At 40.1% G+C, this 19,456-nt stretch overlaps 3 protein-coding genes across 3 annotated transcripts in view; 2 read left to right on the forward strand and 1 right to left on the reverse strand.

Moving 5' to 3' along the window:
- Positions 1-4,559: 4,559 nt before the first annotated feature.
- Positions 4,560-6,594, forward strand: rpp21 (ribonuclease P 21 subunit). The gene is made up of 5 exons (XM_021604000.2): positions 4,560-4,876; positions 4,962-5,062; positions 5,249-5,331; positions 5,555-5,689; positions 6,041-6,594. The coding sequence occupies exons 1-5, from the start codon at positions 4,820-4,822 to the stop codon at positions 6,154-6,156; spliced, it is 492 nt and encodes a 163-aa protein (XP_021459675.2). The 5' UTR covers positions 4,560-4,819; the 3' UTR covers positions 6,157-6,594.
- On the reverse strand, positions 6,255-7,968 carry aqp12 (aquaporin 12). Its single transcript, XM_021603999.2, has 3 exons — positions 7,287-7,968; positions 6,986-7,102; positions 6,255-6,872 (listed from the first exon to the last, which is right to left on the reverse strand). Exons 1-3 carry the CDS (start codon positions 7,879-7,881, stop codon positions 6,751-6,753), a joined length of 834 nt encoding a protein of 277 aa, XP_021459674.2. The 5' UTR covers positions 7,882-7,968; the 3' UTR covers positions 6,255-6,750.
- A 5,805-nt stretch (positions 7,969-13,773) lies between these two features.
- The window catches only part of gpc5b (glypican 5b), a 96,115-nt gene continuing 90,432 nt past the window's right edge, over positions 13,774-19,456 (forward strand). The window contains exon 1 of the mRNA XM_036978156.1: positions 13,774-14,232. Within this exon, the coding sequence (XP_036834051.1) occupies positions 14,067-14,232 (166 nt within the window). The 5' untranslated portion in view covers positions 13,774-14,066. The remainder of the gene's footprint in view (positions 14,233-19,456) is intronic.

Here is a 19,456-nt window from a genome sequence, read left to right on the forward strand (position 1 = left end):
GGACCTGGAAGTGTCGTGCCTCATGTTTTTATATAGTAATACATTGTTATTGATTATTGCATTGTTGGTTTTGTAGTTTGCAAGAAAGGCATTTCACTGTACTTGTGCATGTGATATTAATGCTCCTAAAAAAAAAAATTAAAAAAAATAAGGTCACAGACTGCTTTAGGGGTACATTTTTTGTAGGATGTGTAACCTTATGTCCTTGTCGATTTACCCAATATGTATGTCATGGTTAGCTGTTGTCATCTTAACTTCAACGGCATCTTTCCCAACTCTACATGCCTCACTGCCACCGGGGATGTCCTAAGTGCTCCACAACACATTCTTAGGGCCTGAGACTGGATTACATCTAACTTTTTTTAAAGATGTTTGAGCTGCTGGTAGAGACGCTACACTTCCATAATCCAGTGATGACATTGACAGCTCTATATATAGCATTTTTAACACCCTTCTATCTGCCCCCCACTCCATTCCTGACAGGCAACACATCACATTCAATATTTTCTTCCCATTGACAACTAGGCCTTCACTACACTTCGCTACAAAAAACAGCTACCACCACCTCTTTATTTGCCTGTGCCTTCCATATTACTGATTTTTTATTTCTCCTTTATTTATACCAGCGGGCTCCGGTGGCAATACATTTTTTTATTTATTACAAAAACCATAAGGAAGGGGTAACATAAAATTATTAGGACATGAAGGACAAACACAGCATCAAGACACTATCATACATGTATCAGACTTTCCGCAACAGAGCCATCCTTATGTGTGAGGGTGCATGTGCATGATAGTTATATAAAATATATTGTATGTCATAGTTTCCTTTTTCATGATCACAATCTTGTGAAATCCGAACCCTCCAAGATCCCCCCACGGTTCCCCAATAGCTGTCCCTCAACCATTTGAGACCCCTCCCACAGTCCCCCCACCGGGATTTTTTTTTTTTTAAATACAATTAATTCCATTCCCCACCCCCAAGAACCCCCCAAGCACCAACAACCAAGAGAATGAACTAAAGAGAAAAAAGGAAAAGACAGAAGAAAACAGCAAACAACAATGCAAAAAAATGTGAAATAATAATACATTTTAAACAAAGGACATCAAGGACAACTGAAATCATAACAGCAATGCCAACTGTATATGTTTGTGTGCATGTCTGGCACTATTACATGTATGTGTGTGTTCTTGTAGGTGTTCATTTGAATAAGTGTGTGTATATGCATGTGTACAAACACCCACACAGCATCAGCCTCATGCAAACTGGCATTAGTTGTAAAAACACTGCCACTTAGTGTCATTCAAATGTACTTTTATTATGTTTTTGTCTCCACTTGTCTCCGATTCCACAGACCAACCCACAGCTTACCTCAGCCCGCCCCATCTATCTCTGCTGGTCACCCTCAGCTCGTCCCATCTATCTCTGCTGGCCACCCACTTCGTGTTTCTACGCAACACATATCTTTCAACTATGCTATGTTGTTTAACGTACAATTTCAATCTATCTAATCGAATAGAATCTACAGATTGCGTGTTGAAGATAAATACTTTTACTAAGAGTATTAGTATATTAGTAATTGTCTCTCCAGATCTCCTAACAGTACTAGGGTAAATTTTAGATCAATGCAATGCATTTTCAGCCATTCCTGAACGTGAGACCAGAAACAGGCTACCTGAGGGCAATACCAAAATAAATGGTCTATTGATTCTGTATCCTCACAACAAAATCTGCAGAGCTTCGATGATTTTATGCCCCAAATATTAAACATTTGTTGGTGGCAATTTGTTGGTGGCAAGAAATGCTTTTCAAGCATTAAGTCTTGAATCTTGTGTTTTATATATCAACTCAACTCATCATTGAATCGGTACATCAAAAATCTCTTCCCAACTATTTTGCAATCTGTATGGCACAGTTGTCAACATCCTGGTCCTTAAATGAAACTGGTATACTTTCCTAATTATGCGATTTTATTCCTCCGCCAGTTTTGAACCTTTAAATTGGACAGACCATTTCCCTACCTCCTCCCGCTGCCACCTGCCTCCTCCAGTTTTGAACCTTTATATTGGGCAGACAGACCATTTCCCTACCTCCTCCCGCTGCCACCTGCCTCCGCCAGTTTTTTAACCTTTATATTGGGCAGACAGACCATTTCCCTACCTCCTTTCGCTGCCACCTGCCTCCTCCAGTTTTGAACCTTTATATTGGGCAGATAGACCATTTCCCTACCTCCTCCCGTTGCCACCCGCCTCCTCTATTTTTTGGGGCAATGCTGTAATCGATTAGTTGTACTCATCTTCATTTAATCGAAAATGAGACATGGCCTTTTTGCCTTTGTGCAGATTGCCATTTTTAAACAATGAATGAGCTTTTCTTATTAATCTACTTGAGAACCATTTAGGGTTCAAGTAAAAATTTTGAATGAGTTTCGCTTTTAGAGAGAGGTTTAGTGCTTTTATATTTAATAATCTCAACCCACCCAATTCATATTCCTTATATAGATAGGCTCATTTTATTTTGTCTGGTTTAGTGTCCCAGATAAAGCAAAATATTTTTGGCTCATATGATTTGAAAAACAAATCCTCAGGAGTAGGAAGCACCATAAAAAGTGAGTAAACTGAGATATGACTAAGGAGTTAATCAGGGCAATTTTTCCATAAATAGACAGGTGGCAATAAATTAATTTAACCAAAAGCTTACCTTAACTTGGAAGAGTTCCAGTGTTGGATAGCCATAAGCAGCTAGCTGTCACGCCCTGGCCATAGAGAGGTTTTTATTCTCTATTTTGGTTAGGCCAGGGTGTGACTAGGGTGGGCATTCTATGTTCACTTTCTGTGTTTTTGATTTCTGTGTTGTTTGCTGTCTATCATTGTCTCTGATTGAGAACCATACTTAGGTAGCCTTTTCCCACCTGTGTGGTGTGGGTAGTTATTTTCTGTTTAGTGTGGTTTGCGACTGATGGAGTTGTTTCTTTAGTGGTCAGTTTATTAAAAATAATGATGAACACTTACCACGGCGCATCTTGGTCCTCACCTTCTTCCACCAATGGCCTTTACACTAGCTAACATAGCATTCCTCTATTTGCGCCGGGTGTTTGAGTAGGTTAAACTAGCTAGTTGCATTCGCTAAGTGAAAGTGGAAAAAAAACTAAATATAGCTAGCTCTTTCTTGCTTCTCCTGAACTTTTTTAAAAAAAGTTCAACTATTGTCATTCTCTCTCTTTGAGTCAACTACTCACCACATTTTATGCACTGCTGTGCTAGCTAGCTGTAGCTTATGCTTTCAGTACTAGATTCTTTCTCTGATCTTTTGATTGGGTGGAATCAGTTCATGCTGCAAGAGCTCTGAAAGGTCTGATAGGTTGGAGGACGTCCTCTGGAAGCCTCCTCGGTTTTGTATTGAAGTCAATATGCCCAGAGGAGGAAGGAAACCAGTTGTCCTCCGGTGCCGCACCAGAGCACTCTTGAAGCTATTATATACCTTCACTGCAAAACTGTGTGTTTTAATCAATTAATTGGTCACGTAATATATTTAGTATAGTTTTAGGGATGCTTGAAAGGGTAAGAACTATTGAGGAAGAAGTATATTCAGTTGTAAGTGAACATTTAAGAACACAGTACTATGCTTTCTTGAATATATTCACTGATGGATCTAAGGACCCTTAAACAGAGAGGACAAGTGCAGCTTTTAGCGTTCCTTAGTTTAAGGTGGCAGTGACAAAAAGAGCAACGGATAATTTATCGGTTCACACAAGGGTGTTGCTGGCCATACTCTTGACTGCAGAGTGGGTGGAGGAGGTGAGGCCAGACAGGGTAGTTATCTGCTCTGACTCTTGTGCAGCACTGATGAGCTTAAATGAATGTGTGTCTCAGAGAAAACAGTATCTATTGTATGAGGTTTTATAGGGTGAGACATGAGGGTATTTGTCATGTTCTTCTACGTACCAGCTCATGTGGGAGTAGAGGGCAATGAAGAAATTGATGTTCTTGCCAAGCAGGATTTTAAACATCCTGATGTTGAGATGGAATTGTCAATCAGTAAAGCAGAAGCCAAGTGGTTAATAAAAACAGTGTTTAAAAAATAAGGGCAAGAGTTGTGGAAAAAGAGTGGGAAAGGGAAGACACCTGTATAAGACTCAGGAAAGGTGGTGGGCAGGGAGGTCCTCAGATCGAGGTAGAAGGGGCGAAAGTATAATCACAAGGCTGAGACTGGGTCACAAGACTCCATAGTACATTGAAATTGGTAGGAAAACATCATACTGGGAGGTGTGATCATTTTCAAGAGGAGATGGAGACAGTGGAACATGTTATATTTCAGTGGCAGCAATATGGGAGGGAAAGGGAGAGAATGCTATTATATTTAAGGTGTAATGGGGTTGAAGAGCCAATGTTAAGTGAACTGCTGGGGAAATCTTCAGGAGATGTAGTATTTAATTATGTATTTTGTTTCCTTAGGGAGGCGATAATATTAGGTAGGATTTAGTCCTTCCCTGTTTCTTGTGCACACTCCAGTCCAGTTGGTGGCGGTAATGCACCATAAAGTTGGTTGTCAACTGCCATATAAAATCCACAAGACAGTAAAAGCACCCTGGCTCCAGAGGTAGATCAGTTACCAGAGGGTTTATCTAGCTATCTAGCTAACTAACTAGAAGCTTGTGAAGCTAGCTGAATTTGAGGCTACATATTTTCCTGTTGCCTGTTAGGTAGCTACTTACCATTCTGGGGATACATATAACTAGCTAGCTAGCATAGCTACCTAGCTAGCCTACATAGTTAGAAGTTAGCAGGCTCATTTAGCATAGCAATCCACATCTATGTAATGGCAGCAAACTTGAAAGACAAGGAAGCCTATCAAAGACTGAACTTTCTATATCAGGTACGTTTTATTGATTTCTAGTACTTTATATTTTGCTAACTGATTTGCACAGATCGTGGTTTCATGTGATATTAATTTCTTGAAGGCTGCACACTGTGTTTTGTCTCAAACCCCTGAGAATGTGGAATTGGCTCGTTTTTACTGCTTCACTCAGAAGACCATTGCAAAACGTTTGGTGCTGAGACAGTGAGTAGACTATAACAATATCGTAAAAACTCTTGTAAGAAAAAATATGTGCTTACATTTCCATCAATAAAGGTTGGAACTTTCATGTCACGTTAAGAATACATAACAGAAATTGTCAGTTTGAAACATGTCTGCTAAAATGATGACAACTAGGGCATGACTAGAATGTTATTGCCATCTTTATAGAGACCCCTCTGTGAAAAGAACATTATGTAAGAAGTGCTGCTCTTTGCTGGTCCCAGGAGTAACTGCCACAGCCAGACAGAGAAGTAAGTATATAACTAAATAGATGGCTCATCAGCCACCTAATCAAAGCCAACACATTGTTGCAAGCTATTTGTCGTTCTAGTCCTTCTCAATACAAACACAGATGAAAACAGAGTTATGGTTGTATCTAGCAGTTGGAGACATTTATATCTCATGATGAGATTTTTAAAGTTCTGAGTGAGAGTCCAATGTCATTACATGTAACCCATGCTTTATTCTCTTCAGGGATTAAGTACAGAAACCGCATGACTGTGCTGCAGTGTCTCAGCTGTGGACAGAGCAAGAGGTTCCTTAACAATCCGAAGCATCGCCTGTGGGTGGACCAGTATGAGGCCCAGCTGGAGAACCAATCACAGCCAGGTGAGGTTACCCTGACTCCGCTACATTACAGTTATGGTTCATATTAGTGAGGCGCGGGACATCTAAGGACCGTCATGCATAGGTAAATTAAGAGTTTTGAGTAGTCGGACTGCGTGTCAGATGCCTTCTTTGATTTCCGCAGATAGTCTTGTACGCATGGCACCGGTATAAATTGCATGTTGGCTATGTGGGGAAAGATAATATATTTATTGTTTCCAACGCAGGTGTATTAAAATTCAGCTTCACATTTGTTACATTTTCATCTCAAAAGTTAGCTTTTTCTTTATGCCACTTTTCATCCATCTCAGAGGAAGGCCATGCTGTTTAACGTTTGTCCTTTCTGTTTTGCAGAACAAGGTCACTCCACTAAAGAGATGCAGAAGGAGAAAGCTGATGGACCCGTATCTCAGAAATCCTCTACAGGGCCTTCCTCTACCCAGCACCAGGTGTCTCCATCAAAGCCCTAAACCTGAGCCCTGTGGCCTCAGTAGCCTAGTCACAACTGGACATAGCCTATTTGTGTGGTATTGACACATATTTTCAACAATTTCATTTTTAAAATTTTTTTATATGAGCATATTTTCTTTTTTTTTGCTGTGTTTTTTTTGCTGGTGACAACCTATTAGCATTACATCAGTGGTATTTCGGTAATGGATTATAGTTGTAATTGGTTGAGGTTGGTAAAAATGCCCCCCAAAAATGTATGGATTGAGTTGTGTATACCTCAACTTGTTCACAATGTACAGTAAGTTCAGGAACGACAACCAATGTTAAATGTTTAATACACATGTTTATTTAAAATAGTTATTTTCAATTGATGTATTACTTCTGAAAGAACACAGGTTTTACATGAGATATAAAATTGTATCATACATGTACAGATCTTATTATTCTATAGCCCACCCCTTTTTGTCAGTTTAACCTAAGGAGAGAATCAGCTGTTGAATATAGTGCTCAGTGCATAATGAAACATCCCAATAAGAACAAAATTGAGCATTGCATTCCTAATGCATTCTAGGTCTGTTATTGCCTAGGCTGAGGTGGATGATTTTTATATTCTTTCACTTTTTTTTATCTCCCTCCCCCTTTGGCACCTGGAAGTGGGTTTTCTGGGAATACAGCAGGTTCTTGGTAAAAATCCTGGGAATGTGGCCCATGTACAGGAGAAGGGCAAGGGTCATTCCTGAAAATAGGATATCTGTATTACCAGCTTGATAAGCAATTATGCCTCATTGTCAAGGATAAAGCCTTTTTTTATCAGGTGTTTGTATGTAACAAAAATGTTGTTTGACTTACCAAAAATGGGCCCAAGCCAGTAGACCACTGAGTACTCCGTAAAGGTGAACCCGGGACAGTAGAAGGTAAGGCCATAGGCCAGGGAGGGGTTCAGGAAAGCCATGGTATAATCACTGGCTGAAATACAAAGAAGATGAGTTCTCCGATCATTAATTTATTAATGCAGCGATCATCTGCAAAAACAGATTTTTTTTCTGACGCACAGATATAACATAAAGAAAACAGCATATAGGCCTATGCAACTTTGTTGTCTTTACTGAAATCTAAGTTAGAGGCATGATTGTTATGATGGGCTACTTACCTGAATGGGAGAAGAAGGTGAGCACAGCTGCAACAAGAGGAACCCGAATCAGCGCAGAGCGACGTTTCAGGCTGAGGTATATCAGATAAAAGATGAATGCACACACACACTCAGAAAAGACCCCCTGCACCAGGGAGACACGCAGGGCTGTGCTGCACTCCCTTGACATCAGGTTCTTGATCATGTGCATGTCGTTAAGCTCCAGGGCCCAGTAGTAGCCAGCCCCAAGCAGAGCCAGGTGTGCCCCCAGGAACTGAGCAACCAGAGCCAGCAGAGTGTGCAGAGTAGGGGTCTCCAGCAGCAGGAAATTCATCAGAGTCAGGGAAGGGTTTCCGGTGGCTCCGGCACAGATCACACCATGGGTAAGCAGCACTAAAAACAGTATGGTTAGAGTCACGTCCGGACCCAGTCCTCCTGCCCACTCGCCCACCTCTTTAATGGTCTGCACCTCCAGCCAGCATGCCACCAGCACATACGAGGCCGGAAACTCTGCTGCAACACTCAAACGAGGCCATTTTCTGAAAAGGCTTCTAAAGGCTGCACCAAACACCACAACAGCGAGAAAGTAAGCAAGGGAGACATTGAGTCCAGACATAGTTAGGTTCACTGATGATACTACACCTTGCTGGTTCTGCTCACACAATGTATGACTTGTTGCTCAGTTTGCTGTCTGTGTGATTGTGACAACGTGGCACATGGAGAAGCGTTTTTCTTATCACAGAAACACCAGCTTTTCATCCCACACCACCTGCCAAAATACACACTTCCCTTCTCAAGGTCAGGGAAGTGGCTTTGCCCAATTGATAAGGGCAAAGGACTACTGTAACTTAAACCAAATATATAGTTTATTGACACCAGGCCCAGACTCTAGGCAACTAAATAGGAACATGGAATATTTAGTAGAGACTGTATTGGTTGACTGATGAATGTACAGTATCAGTAAGCTTACTTTGTATTCTTGGACCACTGAAACGGCATTCTCACATGAAATTGGCTTAGCTATTCCATAAAGAAGTATATTTATTGAATCTTATTTATTTAGCTATTTATTCTGCTATGTGTCAATCTATGTTCATTTAACATTTTAGTAAGTTAGCAGACCAATGTAGACACTCCTATCCAGAGCGACTTACAATATAGTGAGTGCATACATTTTCATACTATTTCGTACTGTTCAGTCTAATCCTCCTTAACCCTGGTCTAACCCTGTACTTACAGGAATAATTGCATTGTAATATAAGGGCACCGTTAAGGTCCGTGCTATCCGGGAACCAGGGGTGGAATAAGTGCCTAATTGTCACAGTAAAACTAAAGATACTGTAATAGAAAATGACTCAAGTAAAAATGATAGCCACCCAGTAAATTACTACTTGAGTTAAGGTCTAAAAGTATTTGGTTTTAAATGTACTTAAGTATTAAAAGTAAATGGAATTGCTAAAATGTACTTAAGTATCAACAGTAAAAGTATAAGTATAAACCATTTCAAATTCCTTATATTAAGCAAACCAGAAGGCACAGGTTTTCTTGTTTTTTAAATTTACGGATAGCCAGGGGCACACTGCAACACTCAGACACCATTTACAAACGAAACATTTGTGTTTAGTGAGTCCTCCAGATCAGAGGCAGTAAGGAAGACCAGTGATGTTCTCTTGATAAGTGTGTGAATTTGACCATTTTCCTGTCAAAATGTAACCAGTACTTTTGGGTGCCAGGGAAAATGTATGGAGTAAAAAGTACATTATTTTCTTTAAGAATGTGGTGAAGTAAAAGTCAAAGTTGGCAAAAACAAGAATAGAAAAGTAGAGATACCCCCCAAAAACTGCTTAAGTAGTACTTTAAGGTAGTTTTACTTAAGTACACCACTGCCGGGACCCTACAGTACCCATTAAAGTTTACATTTAAAATGGTTACGGTCAGTGTTATGGTTAAGGTTAGGAACCTCTCAATGACCCCGGACAGCAATGTTAAGGCTTGTAACTCAAAATGACTGATTTGCCCACCTTGGAAAATAAAACTATCCGAAATATTTGGAAGTGTTGGAAATTCGGCCCATTCCCACTTTATAATGGGGAGGTACGTTGGAGTGTTTGAGCCTCGTTGGCGCAGTAGGCAGCGCGTCAGTCTCATAATCTGAAGGTCGTGAGTTCGAGCCTCACACGGGGCAGCTGTTTTGCATAGCCCTTGATATTGGCTAAGATGTCAATTTACCTATGAATGCAAACACAGTTAATACGTCGATGATGAAGATATCAGTCCTTGAAGTTACGGAATCTATATTAGATAAACCCCTGCAGGCTGGACATGAATGGTGCATTCGGAAACTATTCAGACGTGTTTTAAAATGGATTAAATATTTTTTCCCTTCATCACTCTACATACCCCATATTGACAAAGCAAGAACAGGTTTTTAGATTTTTTGGCAAAAAATAAAATAAAATAACAGGTGCATCCTGTTTCCATTAATCATCCTTGAGATGTTTCTACAACTTCATTGGAGTCTACCTGTGGTAAATTCAATTGATGGACATGATTTGGAAAGGCACACACCTCTCTATATAAGGTCCCACAGTTGACAGTGCAAGTCAGAGCAAAAACCAAGCCAGAAATTGTCCTTAGAGCTCTGAGACAGGTTTATTTTGTGGCACAGATGTGGGGAAGGGTACCAACAAATTTCTGCAGCATTGAAAGGGCCAAAGTACACAGTGGCCTCCATCATTCTTAAATGGAAGAAGTTTAGAACCACCAAGACTTCCTAGAGCTGGCCACCCAGCCAAAATGAGCAATCGGGGGAGAAGGGCCTTGATGGAAGCCACTCCCCAGTAAAAGACACACGATAGTCCGTTTGGAGTTTGCCAAAACCTAAAGTCTCTCAGAACATGAGAAAAAAAGATTATCTGGTCTGATGAAACCAAGATTGAACTCTTTGGCCTGAATGCCAAGCTTCACGTCTGGAGGAAACCTGGCACCATCCCTATGGTGAAGCATGGTGGTGGCAGCATCATGCTGTGGGGATGTTTTTCAGCGGCAGGGACTGGGAGACTAGTCAGGATCGAGGTAAAGATGAACGGAGCAAAGTACAGAGAGATCCTTGATGCAAACCTGCTCCAGTACACTCAGGACCTCAGACTGGGACGAAGGTTCACCTTCCAACAAGACATGGACCCTAAGCACACAGCCAAGACAATGCAGGGGAGGCTTCGGGACAAGTGTCTGAATGTCCTTGAGTGGCCCAGCCAGAACCCGGACTTGAACTTGATCAAACATCTCTGGAGAGACCTGAAAATTACCTGTGCAGCGACTCTCCCCATTCAACCTGACAGAGCTTGAGAGGATCTGCAGAGAAGAATGGGAGAAACTCCCCAAATACAGGTGTGCCAAGCTTGTAGCGTCATACCCAAGAAGACTCAAGGCTGTAATTGCTGCAAAAGGTGCTTCAACAAAGTACTAAGTCATGGGTCTGAAATACTTATGTAAATGTAATATTTCCATTTTTCATTTGTAATAAACTTGCGCAAATTTCTAAAAACCTGGTGCTATGTGGTGCTATGTGGTATTGTGTAGATTGACGAGGGGGAAAAAACAATTTAATATATATTAGAATAAGGCTGTAATGTAACAAAAATGTGTTAATGTCCAGGGGTCTGAATACTTTCCAAATGCAATGTATACTGAATAAAATATAAATGAAACATGTAAAGTGTTGGTACCATGTTTCATGAGCTGAAATAAAAGATGACATATATTTTCCAAAATTCTAAAAAAGTATTTCTCTCAAAGCACACGTTTGTTTACATCCCTGTTATTGAGCATCTCCTTTGCCAAGATACCTGACAGGTGTGGAATATCAAGAAGCTGATTAAACAGCATGATCATTACACAGGCGCACCTTGTGCTTGGGACAACAAAAGGTTGCTTTAAAATGCCACACAATGCCACCGAATTCTCAAGTTTTGAGGTAGCAGGTAGCCAGATAATTTAATGTTAATTTCTCTACCATAAGCCGCCTCCAACGTCATTTTAGAAAATTTGGCAGTACATCTAGCTGGCCTCACAATCGCAGACCACGTGTAAACGCCAGCCCAGGACCTCCACATCTGGCTTCTTCACCTGTGGGATTGTTTGAGACCAGCCACTCAGACAGCTGATGAAACTGAGTATTTCTGTCTGTAATGAAGCCCTTTTGTGGGGGAAAAACTCATTCTGATTAGCTGGACCTGGCTCCCCAGTGGGTGGGCCTGACCCCCAATTGGGTGGGCCTATGCCCTCTCAGCACCTCCCATGGCTGCGCCCCTGCCCAGTCATATGAGTCCATAGATAACTCCAAATGTCATGTTATTGTTTTAAATGATCGCACAATGATTTGCCAAAACCTAAGAACAGAGAACCCAAAAGGCCTACAGTACCTTCAGAAAGTATTCACACTCCTTGACTTTTTCCACATTTTGTTGTGTTACAAAGTGGGATTAAAATCAAATGAATTGTCATTTTTTGTCAACAATCTTTTTTACATTAATGGAAAATAAAAACCTAATATATTTTTATTAGGTTATTCAACCCCCTTAGTCACTACATGTTAGAATCACTTTTGGCAGTGATTACAGCTGTGAGTCTTTCTGGGTAAATCTCTAAGAGTTTTTCAAACCTGGATTGTACAATATTTTCAAAATTCTTCAAGCTCTATCAAGTTGATTGTTGATCATTGCTAGACAGCCATTTTCAAGTCTTGCCATAGATTGCCAAGCCTATTTAAGTCTAAACTGTAACTAGCCCCCTCAGGAACATTCAATGTGGTCTTGGTAAGTAACTCCAGTGTGTATTTGGCATCACGTTTTAGGTTACTGTCCTGCTGAAAGGTGGACTTGTCTCCCAGTGTCTGTTGGAAAGCAGACTGAACCAGGTTTTTCTCTAGAACTTTGCCTGTGCGTAGTTTTATTCCTTTTATTTTTATTAAAAAAAAGCATAGTCCTTGCTGATGACAAGCATACCCATAACATGATGCAGCCACTACCAATTCTTGAAAATATGAAGAGTGTCAGGCGGTGGTGAACTCAGGTGCAGGAGAGCAGAGAATTGTGAACAGGCGCACACACTTTATTACGGTAGGAGAGATATACAGATGGACACAGCTGCGTCAAAAACCTCCTCCAGCCAACAAGGCAAAGTGTATAGAGCACACAAATGTCACACATAAATGTTTAGCAATACAAATACGCTTCGTGAAAACACACAGAACATAACAAACGCTTAGCCTAGTGCGTACAACACCTAACACACACATAATTTCACACAAAGACATGAGGGGGAACAGAGGAATAAATACAATTAGTGTGATTGGGGAATGCAAACCAGATGTGAATGGAACAAGACAAAACCAATGGATAATTGAAGAATGGAGCGGCGATGGCTAGAAAGCCGGTGACGTCGACCGCCGAACGTCCCGAACAAGGAGAGGGGCCGACTTCGGCGGAACTCGTGACAAAGAGTTGTACTCAGTGATGAGTTGTATTGGATTTGTCCCAGACATAATTATTTGTATTTAGGACAAAAAGTACATTTATTTGATAATTGTTTTGCATTATTACTTTAGTGCCTTATTACAAACAGGATGCATGTTTTTAATATTTTTATTCTGTACAGGCTTCCTTCTTTTCAGTCTGTCATTTAGGTTAGTATTGTGGAGTAACTACAATGTTATTGATGCATCCTCAGTTTTCTCCTATCACAGACATTTAACTACGTAACTGTTTTAAAATCACCTTTGGCTTCATGGTGAAATCCCTGAGCGGGTTCCTTCTTCTCCGTTAACTGGGTTAGGAAGAACTCGTGTATCTTTGTAGTGACTGGGATTATTGATACACCACCCAAAGTGTAATTAATAACTTCCCCATACTCAAAGGGATATTCAATGTCTGCTTTTTTATTTTAACCCATCTACCAATAGGTGCACTTCTTTCGAGGCATTGGAAAACCTCTCTCGTCTTTGTCGTTGAATCTGTGCTTGAAATTCACTGCTCAACTGAGGGACCTTACAGATATTTTGTTTAATAAAAAAATATATATATATATGTATTTAACTTTATTTAATTGTATGTATGGGGTACAGAGATGAGGTAGTCATTCAAAAATCATTCAAAAAATGACTTGCTAAACACATTTTTACTCCTAACTCTATTTAGGCTTGCCATAACAAAGGAGTTGAATTCTTATTGACTCGAGATTTCAGCTTTTTATTTGTTTTTCATTTGTAACAATTTCTGAAAACAATTCACTTTGACATTATGGGTGTTGATCAGTGACACAAAATCAAAATCTAATCAATTTTAAATTCAGACTGGAACACAACAAAAAGTGTGAAAAGTCAAGGGGTGTGAATACTTTCTGAAGAAACGAATATGTTTTTTTTGCTGTCTTGTGTGTGATGTTTCAGACCGAGCATTTCAATAGTGTATGTTGGTTTGCACGGTGTGTACGTGTACGTGTGTGATATTCAGAGAGAGAGAGCGAGCGAGAGAGTGCGCAGCTGTAACCTACCAAAGAACGGTGTTGCACTTTCTGAAGCACATGGATTTTAAGGTGATAGCCTACTTAGAGTGTAAACGTCGTGCGCTCTATTGAACAGACCCAAGAATGTGACATTTGAACAGACCGATGCAGTTGATAAGGACAGCGAATTTGTTTTGGGATTGTATTTGGCTACTTTAATAGCCTATTAGGCTACTTTTACAAACGGCCATACCACTGCCAGGATACCTTCATAGTCTATCTGATTGAAATGGTGCAATGTTCCGAAGGATACTCCAACGCGTTGACTTTTGGTTGATTTGGGTAACAGTTGTACTATGTGGAGCTTCTGGTGCAGGAGCGCACAGTTGCCATGAGGTGAAAACAGCTTTCCAATTGCGCCAGATCGGCTCGTTGAAATGGGTCCCCGAGGCACCTGGAACAGGTTAGTGCGCACTTGATCTAGCAGGTCCTAACACATGTTGTGTCCAGGAGCCAGATTCTCGCCGCTTGTGCACCCGTTTCTTTTCCATTATTTTCCTTAAGGCATTGATACCTCAAAATCATAGAAATGTACAAATAGTTGACATTAATGTTAAGTGTCATTTAGCCTGTTCATTTTAAAGAGTTCTTACTCATGTAAAAGCTTACACATGGTTCCCTGTGCTGTGAATAGGACAAATACACATAGTGAACAATGACGTATAGGCTACTTCATTGGCAGTGACAGCAGTAATGCGCTCATAGGATCGTTCACATTGTCAAAACTCGCACAAATACATTGCAAGTTTACTCAAGTTTTCTGTCAGATACTGAAATGATATTTCCTTTCCACATTAATGCATGTCATCCTCCTGATCCGAATATCTTTTTCGGCTATATCAGAAAGAGATATGCGAATGAAAATGTTATAGGTTAGGTGATGGATGGCAAAATGAGCAAAAACTGTGACAAAGATTCAAGAGAAAGATTCAAGCAAAACTGCCTAGCAAGTAGGCCTAATAGTTAATGCTTTAACTTTGTGTATAAATCATAATTCCAAGAACTGGATGTGAGTCCCAAGGGTCCCAATCTTTTATTTTTTTGCTTTTCAAATACTGAGCTTATTATATGGATGCAATGGCCATAACTGTCATAATCAATAACATTGCAGTTATATCAGCTCATAATTCAGCAAACACCAAAAAAGCATTCACACAATTTCAACCAATGTTCAATAATTGTTTATTAAAGGTGTATAAACTAAACACCTACTGAACAGATTATAAACAACTTGAAAGTTAGAAGCCCCTTCATAAATATTTTTAAGGATACCTTAATATGAAGTGTGAGTCAAAACCATTTTGCAATTTAGTTTGGAGATAGTATCATAATCAAATATCCCATTAAAACCAAATAAATACAAACATGCACACAAATATTCTCTCTGTCTCTCTCTCCTCATCTATATTGGTCAGATCAAGTGACCCGAGCCCCAGGGGCCACAATAACTGAGCTGCGTGTTGTGTGTGATCATCTACAGTACATATACAGGTCATTAGGTTTAATAGACTGCTTGTCCTGCTCGAACATCATGGCTATACTTTATACTTCGCCTTTTATGGGGTACAAACTTGTTGTTTTGCATATCAATTTCATGTTGTCTCAATGGCACACGTAGATAAACATGTAAGAAAGAAAATTGGGCCCTCTGGTTTGCTTAATATAAGGAATTTGAAATAATTTTGATACTTAAGTAAATTTAAAACCAAATACTTTTAGACTTTTACTTTTAGTATTTTACTGGGTGACTTTCACTTTTACTTGAGTCCTTTTCTATTAAGGTATCTTTACTTTTACTGAAGTATGACAATTGGGTACTTTTTCTACCACTAATAGAAAGTCTACACCTCCTTGAACTTTTAAAATATTTTGTTGTGTTACAAAGTGGGATTTAAATAGATTTCATTGAAATATTTTGTCATTGATTTATTCCATAATGTCAAAAAAATATTCAAAATAAATATTCAAAATACACAAAATATTCCATAATGTCAAAGTGAAAAGAAAATTCTACACATTTTTATGAAGTAATAAAAATTGAATAACAAAAATATAGTAATTGCGCAAATATTCACCTTTGTTTAGGCAAGCCTAAATTAGTTCAGAAGTAAAATTTGGCTTAACAATAAGTTATATGGATTCAGTCTGTGTGAAGTAATATTTTTTTAATGACTGACCCTTCCTCTGTCCCCCCCGTACATGCAACATCTGTAAGGTCCTTCAGAAATATTGAATTTCAAGCACAGATTCAAATACAAAAAACCTGGGAGCTTTTCGAAAAGCCTCAGTGATTGGTAGATGGGTAACAAAAGCAAATCAGACATTGAATATTAGGGCTCCCGAGTGGTGCAACGGTCTAAGGCACTGCATCTCAGTGCTAGAGGCCCTACAGACCCTGGTTCAATCCTGTATTACATCCGGCTGTGTTCGGGAGTCCCATAGGGCAACGCACAATTGGCCCAGTGTTGTCTGGGGTAGGGTTTGACCAGGCTGTCATTGATAATAATAATTTGTTCTTATCTGACTTGCCTAATTAAAAAATAAAAATGTATCTTTAAGCATGGTCAAGTTAATAATTATACTGTGGATGATGTATTAAACCACTCAGACACAAAAATGATGCAGTCGTCCTTCTGAACTGAGCTTGAGGACAGGAAGGAAACTAATTAGAGATGTCATCATGAGGCCATTGGTAATTTTAAACAGCTACAGAGTTCAATGGCCTTAATGACAGAGTGAAAAGAAGAATACACATATACAGAATAAGTGCAAGGCACTAAAGTAATACAGCTGTATAATTGCTCCCAAATGGGTTTCTAACATGTAACACATCAAGGTATATTTGTGTTTTATTTTTCATGTATTTTTCTTCTACTTACATAGTATTTTGTGTAGATCATTGACATACAATTAACAAAATAAAATGTAAAAGAAATCCTCGGGGGGTTGTAGACTTTATACAGTGGGGCAAAAAAGTATTTAGTCAGCCACCAATTGTACAAGTTCTCCCACTTAAAAAGATGAGAGAGGCCTGTAATTTTCATCATAGGTACACTTCAACTATGACAGACAAAATGAGAAAAAAAATCCAGAAAATCTTATTGTAGGATTTTTTATGAATTTATTTGCAAATTATGGTGGAAAATAAGTATTTGGTCAATAACAAAAGTTTATCTCAATACTTTGTTATATACCCTTTGTTGGCAATGACAGAGGTCAAACGTTTTCTGTAAGGCTTCACAAGGTTTTCTCACACTGTTGCTGGTATTTTGGTCCATTCCTCCATGCAGATCTCCTCTAGAGCAGTGATGTTTTGGGGCTGTTGCTGGGCAACACGGACTTTCAACTCCCTCCAAAGATTTTCTATGGGGTTGAGATCTGGAGACTGGCTAGGCCACTCCAGGACCTTGAAATGCTTCTTACGAAGCCACTCCTTCGCTGCCCGGCTGGTGTGTTTGGTATCATTGTCATGCTGAAAGACCCAGCCACGTTTCATCTTCAATGCCCTTGCTGATGGAAGGAGGTTTTCACTCAAAATCTCACGATACATGGCCCCATTCATTCTTTCCTTTCCTCGGATCAGTCGTCCTGGTCCCTTTGCAGAAAAACAGCCCCAAAGCATGATGTTTCCACCCCCATGCTTCATAGTAGGTATGGTGTTCTTTGGATGCAACTCAGAATTCTTTGTCCTCCAAACACGACGAGTTGAGTTTTTACCAAAAAAGTTATATTTTGGTTTCATCTGACCATATGACATTCTCCCAATATTCTTCTGGATCATCCAAATGCTCTCTAGCAAACTTCAGACGGGCCTGGACATGTACTGGCTTAAGCAGGGGGACACGCCTGGCACTGCAGGATTTGAGTCCCTGGCGGCGTAGTGTGTTACTGATGGTAGGCTTTGTTACTTTGGTCCCAGCTCTCTGCAGGTCATTCACTAGGTCCCACCGTGTGGTTCTGGGATTTTTGCTCACCGTTCTTGTGCTCATTTTGACCCCACGGGGTGAGATCTTGCGTGGAGCCCCAGATTGAGGGAGATTATCAGTGGTCTTGCATGTCTTCCATTTCCTAATAATTGCTCCCACAGTTGATTTCTTCAAACCAAGCTGCTTACCTATTGCAGATTAAGTCTTCCCAGCCTGGTGCAGGTCTACAATTTTGTTTCTGGTGTCCTTTGACAGCTCTTTGGTCTTGGCCATAGTGGAGTTTGGAGTGTGACTGTTTGAGGTTGTGGACAGGTATCTTTTATACTGATAACAAGTTCAAACAGGTGCCATTAATACAGGGAACGAGTGGAGGACAGAGGAGCCTCTCAAAGAAGAAGTTACAGGTCTGTGAGAGCCAGAAATCTTGCTTGTTTGTAGGTGACCAAATACTTATTTTCCACCATAATTTGCAAATAAATTCATTACAAATCCTACAATGTGATTTTCTGGATTTTTTTTCTAATTTTGTCTGTCATAGTTGAAGTGTACCTATGATGAAAATTACAGACCTCTCTCATCTTTTTAAGTGGGAGAACTTGCACAATTGGTGGCTGACTAAATACTTTTTTGCCCCACTGTATATGCACTGTATATTCATGTGTGGTATTGTATGATCACTGTGCCTTTTGGAAAGTACCCCAGTGTTTAACTGATTTATTTCAGTCTTAATAAGCCCCCTGTTCTTGTGTCCCTCTGCAGTGTCTATCACTTGCACTGTGGTATTTTAATGTACAGTGCATGCATAACATCTTGTCCTTGGGGGAAAGTGTCACAGACACTGAATCCAGCCACAGCAATGCATTCTGGGGCAAATGGGGGCTGACTCCAACAGCTGAGGAGACACTGGACTTTGTCTATTAGCACACTGAGCCCCTTTCCCTTCACTGCTGTTTGCCCTCATCCTTATTAACTGTCACACACATTGTTTGCATAAGTTGGGTAGAAAGTTTAGCAGGTAGAGGAAGCACAGAAAATAGAGTGAGATGCTCGTATTCATTTAGAGGGTGATCACATCGAGGAGTGGATGTACGGGTGGGTTGTGGAAGATGTTTTTCACCACTGTGCTGCGATGCCCAGTAGTGTAGGGCATGTTGTGGTGGTAGTGGGGATTGGGAAGGGGCCTGCTTTTTCCCATCTCGTGATCCCAATCAGCTGTTCTTCAGCTTGGTTTATAGTAGCTTGTCAATGTCAGATTCCTCACACAGGAGACGAGTACGGTAATCATGAATCCTCACGCTTTCACTGCCTCTCAACCCCCTCTCAGGAGCTTGCTGTGAATGTGTATGACACTGTGTCCTGTCCTCCTCATCGCTCAGCTCACCTCCAATTCTGTCCTCATACGTGGGATTGAAAGACATGTGAGATTTACTGTTTACTGTTTAAGACTTACTTTTAAGTGATATGAACATTCAGCGGTTGTATTGGGGGCTTCTGAGCCTGAGAAAAGCCATACTTCCGAGGACCAGACAGACATTGCTATTTCACACAACTGTGATAACATTTTGATACTTGAACAACAGAACATCCAGTGCATGTAAGTCTACATTAGCTGTCATCAGTCACATGATTGATTTGTTCACACAATGCTGTCATGTTTGACACGTCCAATGATTTAGGCCTGGTTGAGTTTTTAAGCATGTT

This window comes from Oncorhynchus mykiss, chromosome 5 (assembly GCF_013265735.2).
Source record: "Oncorhynchus mykiss isolate Arlee chromosome 5, USDA_OmykA_1.1, whole genome shotgun sequence".
Lineage (NCBI taxonomy): Eukaryota > Metazoa > Chordata > Actinopteri > Salmoniformes > Salmonidae > Oncorhynchus > Oncorhynchus mykiss.

What these genes read in the sequence shown, in the direction of transcription:
- rpp21 (XM_021604000.2), top strand. Translation starts at nt 4,820, where the DNA reads ATGGCAGCAAACTTGAAAGACAAGGAAGCCTATCAAAGACTGAACTTT. An exon ending in TGCCACAGCCAGACAGAGAA is followed by an intron (nt 5,332 to 5,554) that starts GTAAGTATATAA and finishes TATTCTCTTCAG; the next exon opens with GGATTAAGTACAGAAACCGC. An exon ending in GGAGAACCAATCACAGCCAG is followed by an intron (nt 5,690 to 6,040) that starts GTGAGGTTACCC and finishes TCTGTTTTGCAG; the next exon opens with AACAAGGTCACTCCACTAAA.
- aqp12 (XM_021603999.2), bottom strand. Translation starts at nt 7,881, where the DNA reads ATGTCTGGACTCAATGTCTCCCTTGCTTACTTTCTCGCTGTTGTGGTG. An exon ending in CACCTTCTTCTCCCATTCAG is followed by an intron (nt 7,103 to 7,286) that starts GTAAGTAGCCCA and finishes TTTGTATTTCAG; the next exon opens with CCAGTGATTATACCATGGCT. An exon ending in CTGGCTTGGGCCCATTTTTG is followed by an intron (nt 6,873 to 6,985) that starts GTAAGTCAAACA and finishes TCCTATTTTCAG; the next exon opens with GAATGACCCTTGCCCTTCTC.